Raw genomic sequence first — 11245 nt, 5'->3', positions numbered from 1 at the left:
TATTTGCCACTCTATTAAGTTTTGACTATCTTTCAATTACATTGCAACGTTGATTATATTCCAATTAGTAGATGCACTAGACGATAAAAAGTGAGATCATCCTTATGCACAATGTATTCTAGAAACAATTGAGGCAAAATGGTTTTACTACAGGAATTTGAGAGACAAAAAACAAGGGCTGTTCACAAATGTTAAGCAGTTAAATCTCCAATTTTGCACCTTAGATGTGGTTTTAATTTGATTAGATTTGATTTTTACTTGATAACTTGTTCTTTTCGTATATTCAGAATTTAATACTAGAGGAAGTACAATAAGTAGAGAGTTCCTAAGGTCAATCAAAGAAACTTAAATATACAAATAATTCTCGATGTACACTACATGCATCATGTATCACATACAAAATGTAAACCTGAAACCCAATCCTCCCATCAGAGGACACTTCTCGTCCCGTGTTATTCCATCATACTAAAAAAGAATTGCACCTTTATAAACTTCACATGAATATCAATATTTCTCCCTTTTCAACCTACGGGGAAGAGAAGAATCAATTTTTTAGCTTCCTGTCACATTAGAGGTCATCATGACCAGTTGTTCTGACATTGTTATTCATGTACAGGTGAGTATTCTTCTCAGAAAAACTCGTCACTGTAGGAACCGATGAGAATCCAGTATACCTTCCCTGTATCTTTGCTGAGCATATGTCAGAAATGTATCTGGGAAGATCATGTCCTTGGACGAATGGCTGAGCTGCGTACTGTTCAAATGGCATCCACTGCAAGTAAACGAAAAATATGAAGTATAAGAAAAACACGAGCTTGCAGCGTGAAGCCTGCTGCTGGGAACTGCTTGTTTAATGCAATTTTAATTGTGCCTATATACAAACTCACATTATTCTCTAAGAGTAATTTAAAGGGATCCAAGTTAATTTCCTCACTTCCTAGCCTGTTAGGCAAAGCTTCAGCAAAGGCAAAAGTGCTTATGTTAGAGAATTGAGGTGTTAAGCCTAGCTTTTAGGGGAAAAACAAAAACTTCTGAGTAATAGCAAAAGTTGTTTTTCACAAGGTAAAAAGTGTAGTTTTTCCCCGAAAGCACTTTTGAAACCTTGACCAAGCACAAACTATTGTTAAGTGTTTTTCAAATTGATTAGCCAAATACAAACTACTACTCTCCAAAAGTACTTTTTTGGAAAGCACTATAACACAAAAAAATACTTTTCGAAATAAACAGATTTTTGAAAACTTGGCCAAACAGTCCATAAAGCTCACGTCAACTGTTTCTCTACCTGATTACTTTGTCAGACACCAAAACCACATGGATCCAGCTAAAAACACTTCAAAAAGAGTTCAAGATTTGACCAGATGAGGGAAAATGCTGTTTGTTAAGGAAAAAAAGGGAAATGGTAGTCTCAAAGCATAATTTTTTTTTTAACTAATTCTGATACCTCGGCTGCCTCTATTTCTGTGTCCTGCTTCTGGATATCAAAGGAGAGAGGTTGTAGCATGCAGACGAAGAACAAATCTGACTTGTCAAAAAATGACTTGTGACTTTGCCTGAAATTTAATGAAGTAATCTTTCATGCACAACTAAGCAAGTAAGCATCTTAATGTTAAATGCAGTAAGGGTAAACAGACCAAACATGTAAGGACAACAAAAGGTTTCCATACTCGTATCATATGTAATAAAAGATGATTGAAGCATTTACTAACGTAACGATCCTCTCAATGACTATGTCGTTGGTATCTCAACCAGAAGGGAACAAGAGCATAGCCACCACGATATACATACACATTATCAAGAATGCAGTACACAATTAAGGCATATGGAGATTAAATAACTTTAAGCGAAAGAGAACCTGAATGCCAGTATTTCTACAAACTTCGCATCAACCTGTATCAATGTATACCAAGTAAGTGACTGTTGTTACTAAATCCCAAACTAATATTTGGAATAACTATATCTAAAAAAGGAAAAAATGACATCTGAATTCTCACTCACTCCTGTCTCTTCTTTCACTTCTCTGACAGCTGCATCACATATATCTTCACCCTGTGGATGAAAAATTCAACATAAGAGCAAATATTCTTGCAGCGCATTTGCTTCATATTTCCTCTATTTCACTCAATTTGACTTTTGCACATGGCATAGAAGTTGTAATTCACACATACCTCATCAACAACTCCTGTGGGGAACTTCCACACACCGGTTCCACGAAATTTTCCACTCTTTTCTTGGACAACTAGCACCTGAGATTTTAACAAATATTTTACTATAAAAATTGTTACTGCAAGTACTCGAACAATTAAGTACTACATACATACACACTGCCAGGTAATACATAGAAGTGCAGGAATAAATGTAAGCTAAATACAATTAGAATGATGTACATGGAGAAAGAAAAATCCTTTTCCATCGCCTTCTAACCAAGGTTAAAACTCATTAATCAGTATGTACAGGTATATTCTGTGATGTTATATATTTGATTTCACTAGATAAGTACCATTAGTTTCATTAATAGTCCATGAATATAGATCTTAATATTTATCACCTGAACCATTCTTTTCTTTTCTTTTTTTTGGATAAGAAAGTTTCTGTGATAGCAAAAGGAAAGGAGTATCCCTATTAGAAGGGTATATGAATCGGATAAAGCTTATAGAAAAAGAGATAATCTACACAAAGTTTACCGAATTTCTATGCTAGTATAAATTAATTGTGAGCTCCACTCAAAAAATAGCAAAAAAACTTTGGATATCGAATATAATTTTTCATTCCTCCAGAAGCTCCAGTTTGTTTTCCTCCCAGTCCTTTGTTCTATCAGTTAATCCCTAAACCGATTGTCCTTCCCTTCTGGCAACCGCGACTACAGAACATCAGTTTGCAGAACTGGAGTAAAGTCGTTGAAATCCCAGCTTACGAGGTTATTATAGTCACATAACGAATTTGGTTAATTCACCTCCAATCTGCCACATATACCTAATTTTTCCTTCGAAATTAATGGAACAAAATGGTGTAGAGAGTAGAGACTATTGGTTTGGCCAGTCAACCCTCCAGTTTGCAATATTTATCAGGGCATCAGCCTCATATATTACTGTTTTTCTCCACCAAACACGACAACCATTTCCATGGCAGAGGCTTTATGAAACACCTTCGCGTACCTAACTCCTAAACTATTTCACCTCTATAAGGTTATTCTGCCCAAACAATTCTACAAAATCCATGATATTTTAAAGCTGGACAGAAATCTTGATCAATCATGAATATCTTGTAGACTTTCCAAATAACAATGAAACCATGCTAAACTTTCCTGCTGCGGGTATATTAAGAGTTAGGCCAAAGAAAAGAAGCCATTCTTTTTTTCTAAATAAGTAGAAAAGAAGTCATGCGATTATCTTTTATCTGATTTCTGGACTATGATTTCATAAATTTCATTGTTGCCTCGTTTAATTGTCCATTACAAGAAGGAAACCGTCAAGATAAAGAAAATATTTTGTTGATTCCATTTGTGCTCTCTTTTAAAAAATAGTAACATTATTTATGTATTTAATGAACTAACACATATAATACTGCACTTTGAGGTGCTTAATGACCAAAATGGCCCATCAATCTCACCCCCACCAAAGTTGATAAGTACTACATTTCATGTGCCCTTCCACAGCCTTCAGTGAAGAAGCAGCTTGTAATTGTTGTTTACTCAAAGTATTACTATAATGATTGGTCTCTTTTTCCAGCTTTTCCAACAAACTGAGTGCTTATATACATGACCATTAGGCAGAATGAGTAACACCAGAATATACCTCATTCTTTTCATTCACGACGAAAGCACCAATGCCCACTCTATGCGTAGCATTTGCTGGAATAGTGTTAGCAGTTCCAGGCAGCCAACTCACGAGCATCAAGTATTTTGGTTCTGCATGGTGGTAATAAAATCCTTCCTGCAGAGCAGTAGGATAATTTTTTATCAGAAATTGAGAAGGAACCAATATACTTTTTAATTACCATGAGTAAGAAACAAACTTACCTTAACAGCAGGTTCTATAAGTGTTACAAGCTCAATAGGCAATTTGATCCAAACACCTTTTTTACCCTGCAAGTATGTCCACCTATTATCAAGGATGAAATATGAATCAAAATCTTGCCATAGAAATTCAAAAGTCCAATCTAAAGGTAATCTAAGGTATAAGATCAGCATCAAATTAATAACCTCATGGCAACACACAAAGTCCTCTTCTTCTGCTACTACTTTTTACTCAGGACAAACAGACGCATTGCTAACATCTCCAGCACTCAAATATACCTTCCCCCAATCCCAGACCCCAAACAAAATTGGTACATCTTAAGGGTGTGTTTGGTATGAAGGAAAATGTCATTTGGTAAGCAAGCAAAAAAATGTTATCCCAAAAATATTTTTATGTAATCTAGCAAAACACTATGGGGTGGGATGGAGTGGGGAACGGGGATTCAAGGGTCGCGGGGTGGGGGTTGGGGGCGTTAGATGGGTGGAGAAGAGACAATGAGTTTGGAATGTCACTTATGAACTTGTTTTTCCTACTTACTTTAGAAAAGTCATTTTCCTTATTTTTAAGTAACTTGTTTCCAACCAAACATGACAAGAGTGAAAATATTTTCCGATTTTCCTCCATACCAATCACACCCTACATTTCTATGCAATTCAACATTTCAACCACCATCAAACAGTATAACAATCCTAAATTTGTGAAACTAAGATGTTCAGGAGGCAAGAAACAAAAGACTTAGATGTTTAGGAGCAAATAAAAGAAAACAGACAAACATGTGCATACAAGGATTTTTTTTTTTTTTGGGCTGTCACATAGGACAGACCTACCAGATTTAGCAAAAGATGTAGCAACTCAAGAGCAGCCCCCCCCCCCCCCCGCCCAAACCCAAAAGCCCAAATAAAGGGAGAAAAAAGAATCATCTACAGTATTATATGATTTTTTTAATAATTATTGGGTCCTGGCCAACTTTCACACACCTCGACTATTCCATCGGGTACTTCCTATCTCGCACCGGCACATGTCCTAAAAGCTCTGCCCCCCAAAATTTAGACAAATAAAAAGAAGTCTTTGTTGGAATTTGAACACTGGTCTGCAAGCTTTGTCCCACCTTTAGGTGTTACTATATCCTAGGAGAAAAGAACCTTTTGCCAACACTTTATTGTTACTTTTGGGTGAGGAGCCACCACTCAAGATCCTGCAAAAACTTAGGATAAAGTAGGCCAGGCACACACAGAAGAAGGATCTTTCTTTTTTTTTTTTTTTACAACGAGGGTAACTTAGGCTACCTTCCTCACAGCCCGTTTATATTCTTATATCTCATCAGCATAATTTCAGAGAATTCTATCCACCAAGACTTAAGAATAGGATTAAAAAAAAAATAATCTACCTTTTGCAGCTTATTCGCGACCTTGATTTTGGATTGAAAAAAAAAAAATATATATTTTCTACAGGATTGACTTTATGATCAAGAACTACAGTGAAATTTTAAAACATAGTATATACTTGTACCACCTGTTGTCTCCAATGAGAAAGTGAGGCTCTAAGCAAAGATGCAAAGACAGAAGGGTCCAAGGGCTCATTAGTCATTTCCACTATCACCCCACCATAGTCATCCTCTTTTGCAGCTAATATTCTATCCATTTGTTCCATTTCTTTCTCCCTTGCCATTGCTGGAGTTGCAGAACAACTCATTGATGACCTTGTATTTAGGTAAATTCCGTACCTAATCTTGGTCAATTTGCCTTAAAAATATTCACACAAAAAATTGTTATATTCACATCAAAGAATTGTTTAGACTTGTTCAAAGCTGTAAAATAACAAAAGGGTCAATCAAAGAAATTAAAATAGAGCTTAAACTTGGACAATTTGCCTAAGATATTCACACTAAAATTGGTTAGACTTGTTCAAAGCTGTAAAATCACAAAAGGGTCAATCAAAGATATTAAAATAGAGCTTAAACTTGGACAATTAACCTAAAATGTTCATAATAACTGGTTACACTTAGAAAAAAAAACTGACAAAATAGAACCTAATCTTGGACAATTTGCCTAAAACAATGACAATAATTGGTTAAAAAATTCACAAAAAAAAAAAATTGGTTAGACTTGTTCATAGCTGATAAATCACCAAAGGGTCAATCAAAGAAGCCTAAAATAATGAAATTAATTGATTAAACTTGGGCAAGATTAAAACTTTCACAAAATGGTATAATTAAAAATACAAAAATAAAAAAAGGGTCAATCAAAGAAATTAAAATAAAGCTTAAACATGGACAATTTACCAAAAAAATCACAAAAAAAAAAATGGTTAGACTTGTTCATAGCTGGGAAATCACCAAAGGGTCAATCAAAGAAGCCTTAAAATAATGAAAATAATTGGTCAAACTTAAGCAAGATTAATTTTTTCACAAAATGATATACTAAAAAATAGAAAAATAAAAAAAAGGTCAATCAAAGAAATTAAAATAGAGCTTAAATATGGATAATTTGCCTAAAAAATTCACAAAGAACCCTTAAAACAATGAAATTAATTGGTTAAACTTTAGCAAGATTAATTTTTTCACAAAATGGTATTACTAAAAATAGAAAAAGGGTCACCTTGATTTTGGCATAAACTGAGTTTCACTGAAGGGCAAGCCAAGAAATGACGTTTTGAGCAAAAAAATAAAGTTGTTGGAAAGGTGGCATAGGAAAGAAAATGACTGCGACACAAAAATTTAATTATTCTCATTTTAGCAATTATATTTGTTTTGATTGAGTCAGCTAGCAGATTTTTTGGGATTTCTAATTTAGGATAATTGAGTAACGTGGAGGGCAGAATGTGATCAGTGTTGGGAATAAAATAGCCCCGCAAAAATAATATTCACGGTATTAGACGATAAACGCGGAACACTAATTTATGGTTAAATTAGCAAGAATAAAATGCGAATAATGACACCAAGGTTTTACGTAAACCCTTCCTCGAATAAAAAAAAACCACGCGTAAGAGGAGCAACGTATCACTATAAGAAGAAATTTTACATCACAGTAGAACGAGATAAATACTCCTAAGACCACTACACCCACAAAAGAAAACACTCTTTGATTTTTCCCACCTTACTACAATATCACTCACACTCTATTTTTCTTCACAAACTATTTTCTTACAAGCCTATGGAATACCTCACTTTGCTCTTCACTCGATGTATTCGAGATTTTCTTGGTGTATTTTCCAAATGAAGCTTAGAACTCTATTTATAAGCTTTAAAACGCGTGAACAAAGACACCGCGAATGAAGATCACCGCGTGAATGTAGAAACCGCGTGAACAACCGCAACAAGAAACCGCGTTTATACGCGTGAACAGTACCACGCGTATTTACTATTCAACTCGTGGGCCCCACATGTCCGAGGGACCTACTCAACAATTCTCCTCCCGAAACAATTCTCCCCTCCCGACGACATGGGGAAGAATGTTCTTGTGAATCACCGAGAGCTCATACCACCTAGCTTGGAACAAACTTCAAGCTTTTGCCTTGAGACCGCCTTTGTCATCATATCACCGCATTTCCATCTCGTGGATTTTCTTCAACTGAAATCTTTTTGTCTCCGTAGCATCACGAATCCAAAGGATATCCGACATCAATGTGTTTTGTTCTCGCGGTACATCGAGTTCTTGCTCAAGTCTATTGCACTCGACTCGTCGCAATAGACAATATACTCCATTTGCCGCAATCCAAGTTCTTGAAGGAATCTCTCGAGCCATATCATTTCTTTGCCACTTTCCGCAGGCCGCAATATACTCCGCTTTCCGTCAGAGACAGCGGCGACACACTTCGCAACTTCGACTCTATGATATAGCTCCCCCCGAAAAAGTAAACAAATATCCAATAGCGGATTTTCTCGTTATCAAGGTCACCCGCCATATCGTAATCAGATAGCCCTTCAAAATTGGATTTGATCCTCCAAAACACAAGCATTCATCCGAGCTTCTCTTAGATACCCGAGTATCCACTTCACCCTTCCCAATGCTTTTTCCCCGGATTTTCGAGAAATCTCGCTAACAACACCGACCGTATGAGCAATATCCGGTCGAGTATACCATTGCATACATCAACTTCCGACGGCAGAGGAATAAGGAATCTTGCCATTCTCTCTTTTTCCTCCGTTGTTGTAGGACACATCTTTTTGCTCGCCGATGACCAGGAGAGGCGTGCTAACCCACTTAGCATTCTTCATATCAAGGCTCTAGTACATGTTCTATGTACCTTCTTTGTGACAAATAAAGCTTTCTTTCATCTTTTGAACGAGTAATTCTCATGCCCAAAATCGCTTAGTATGACCCAAGTCTTTCTATCGTAAGACTTACTCAACTGTTTCTTCAACTCGTCAATCCTGGAAGCATTCTTGCCTACAATCAACATATCATCCACATATAGCAGAAGGATGATAAAGTCATCATGAGAAAATCTTTGTACAAACACACAGTGATCTGAAGAAGTCTTTAGCCTGCCCCCACAACCGACTCAAACTTCTTGTACCACCGTCCGGGAGCTTGCTTCAATCCATATAGACTCTTCTTAAGTTTGCATACAAAATTTTCTTTACCTTTTGCCTCGAAGCCCTCAAAGTTGTTCCATATAAATCTCCTCTTCTAAGTCACCGTGAAGAAAAGTTAGCCTTCACATCCATCCGCTCAATCTCCAAATCAAGACTAGCAAATAAACCAAGAACTCGTCCGAACGGAGGACATTTTCACGACAGAGAAAATATTTCGTCAAAGTCAATACCTTTCCTTTGACCAAATCCCTTAACAACCAATCTAGCTTTGTATCTCGGGCTTCAAGTCGTGTTCTTCGCTTTAACTTTGAACACCCACTGTTCTTCAAAGCTCTCATGCCCTTAGGCAATTTCACCAACTCATAAGCATGGGTTCCACGCAGAGATTTCATCTCATCTTGCATGGCTTCAATCCATTGATCCTTGTGCTCATCTTCCATGGCCTCCTCATAACATTTGTGTTCTCCCCCACGTTGAGTAATACATACTCATTGGGTGAATAACGGAAGAAGGAACATGCTGCCTAAGAGATCTTCTAAGGGAATGTCCGGCTCATCCACGACTTCAAGCAGAAACATCTACCTCATCAATAGCAAAGATCGTTATCATCATCAACATCTTCCGATCCGGAACATCATTCGGGCATCACCATCGTCATCGAGCCCACCAACTTCATCAACATTTGTTTGAGGAACTTGATCAAGATTAACTAAGCCTTCGTAACTTGAAGATTTTATCTTCTCCGCTTTGTTAATATCTTCAATGGTTTGATCCTCCATGAAGATAACATCACGACTTCTTACGAGCTTCTTCTCAATTGGATCATATAGCCTGTAACCAAACTCATCAAGGCCATAACCAATGAAGATGCACTCGCCTTGTTTCTGGCAAAGCACTAATTTTGACTCTCATCTTTAGGCACATGTACAAAAGCTTTGCAACCAAACACTTTCAAGTGGTCATAGGAAACATCCTCGCCATACCAAACTCGTTTGGAACATCACTTTGCAAAGCAACCGCAGGGGATAGATTAATAACATGTATGCGGCGTCAACAATGCCTCACCCCAAAAGGAATTCGGCAACTTTGCTTCGTAAAGCAAACATCTAACTCTTTCCATCAAGGTCCCCGTTCATCCTCTCGCTAAACCATTAAGCCGAGAGTCTTAGAGGAGTCTTCTCGGTGTCCGATACCCCGTTGCTTGCGATTCGTCAAACGGTCCACAATATTCACCACCGTTATCGGTACGAATACACTTCGCCTTCTTTCCAGCTTCTTCAACCGAGGCCGAAACCGCTTAAAGACACCCAACACTGGTCTTTAGTCTTTAAGACGTAGACCCAAAGTTTCCTTGAGCAATCATCAATAAAGGTAGCGAAGTAAAGTGCACCACCCAAAGTCCTTGTCTTCATTGGACCACATAAATCCGAACGCACCAACTCAAGCAACTCGTCTTTCTTGAAGGAGGATGAGACTTGAAAGAAACTCTATTTTGTTTTCCAAGCAAAGCGATTGCACACTTTTCTAATTTAGCACTTTCGAAATTTGACAATAATTTCTTTTTGGCCGAACATTTAGTCCTTTCTCGCAATGTGGCTAAGCCTCTTATGCCATAACGTTGGAAGAGCTATCGCTCTCAAATCGCATTCACCATATCAACACGTGTAGAGGCCGTAGTCCAAGATAGACCACGACGTTTTTCGCCACGAGCCACAATCATGGAACCTTTAGTAAGCTTCCACTTTCCAAAGACCATTGGTACCGACATATCCCTCATCATCCAAAACACCAACAGAGATCAAGTGACGAACATCCAGCGCATGCTTTACATTGTTTAAAACTAGTTTAGTTCCAATACTAGTTTTCAAACAAATCGTTCCAACACCAAACACCCTAGATACACCTCTCATTACCCATGCTCAAAGTTCCAAAGTCACCCGAGTATAGATGAGAAAAATTCCTTCCGTGATGTCACACTGAGACGCACCACCGTCCACAACCCAATTGACTCATCACAAGCAATATTTATCGATCCGCATCAAGGATAGTAACAAGATCTTCTCGAGGACGGCAACACGATTGCCATCTTCTTTCTTTTCCTCCTTATCTCTATTCTCCTTTTTCAAAATCCGGCGTAACTTCTTCGTGTGCCCTTTTTCCCGCAGTTGATAGCACTCAATATCTTTAAGTCCGTTCGGATTTGCTTCTATGATGCTCTCTATTTTGAGAACCACGATTCTTGCCTCTCCCCAGTGTCGGTCACCAAGACATCGACGGAGGAGGAACCTTGAGATTTTCTTCTCATCTCTTCATTTAAAAGATCGCTCTTGCAAGATCCATAGAGATCACACCATCCGAGCAGAATTGATAATGAAGTTCTAATAATTTCCCAAGAATCCGGTAGGGAACCAAGTAGAAGCAAGCCTTGAATTTCTTCATCAAAGTTAATGCCCATAGCAGATAATCGGTTCATGATCCCCCGAAAAATATTCGGATGATCCGTCATTGCGGAACCATCGTGGTATTTTAAACCCAAAGATTTGCTTTATCAAAAACATCTTGTTGTTACCGCTTTTCCGAGCATACAAACTTTCAAGACGTCCCATAGGGTCCGAGTACGTGTCTCCCCGTAAATATGGTTCAACACATTATCGTCAACCCACCGTCTAATAAAGCCGCAAACTCCGCCGATGCA

The 11245-nt window shown here is 37.7% G+C and overlaps 1 protein-coding gene across 1 annotated transcript; it reads right to left on the bottom strand.

Moving 5' to 3' along the window:
• Positions 1-326: 326 nt before the first annotated feature.
• Positions 327-6809, bottom strand: LOC132068221 (nudix hydrolase 2-like). Its single transcript, XM_059461742.1, has 9 exons — positions 6611-6809; positions 5526-5755; positions 4016-4081; positions 3792-3929; positions 2166-2243; positions 1996-2046; positions 1853-1887; positions 1442-1550; positions 327-772 (listed from the first exon to the last, which is right to left on the bottom strand). Exons 1-9 carry the CDS (start codon positions 6741-6743, stop codon positions 569-571), a joined length of 1044 nt encoding a protein of 347 aa, XP_059317725.1. The 5' UTR covers positions 6744-6809; the 3' UTR covers positions 327-568.
• Positions 6810-11245: the final 4436 nt, after the last annotated feature.

Source organism: Lycium ferocissimum, chromosome 8, assembly GCF_029784015.1.
Source record: "Lycium ferocissimum isolate CSIRO_LF1 chromosome 8, AGI_CSIRO_Lferr_CH_V1, whole genome shotgun sequence".
Taxonomy (NCBI): Eukaryota; Viridiplantae; Streptophyta; class Magnoliopsida; order Solanales; family Solanaceae; genus Lycium; species Lycium ferocissimum.
This window is presented reverse-complemented; position numbering and strand designations above follow the sequence as displayed.

Bases quoted from the DNA above. Each gene is read 5' to 3' on its own strand.
- LOC132068221 (XM_059461742.1), bottom strand. From the start codon at position 6,743: ATGAGAATAATTAAATTTTTGTGTCGCAGTCATTTTCTTTCCTATGCC. The intron at 3,930-4,015 runs GTAAGTTTGTTT...ACTGCTCTGCAG, and splicing joins TTATAGAACCTGCTGTTAAG to GAAGGATTTTATTACCACCA. The intron at 2,244-3,791 runs GTATATTCTGGT...TTAAAATCTCAG, and splicing joins TCGTGAATGAAAAGAATGAG to GTGCTAGTTGTCCAAGAAAA.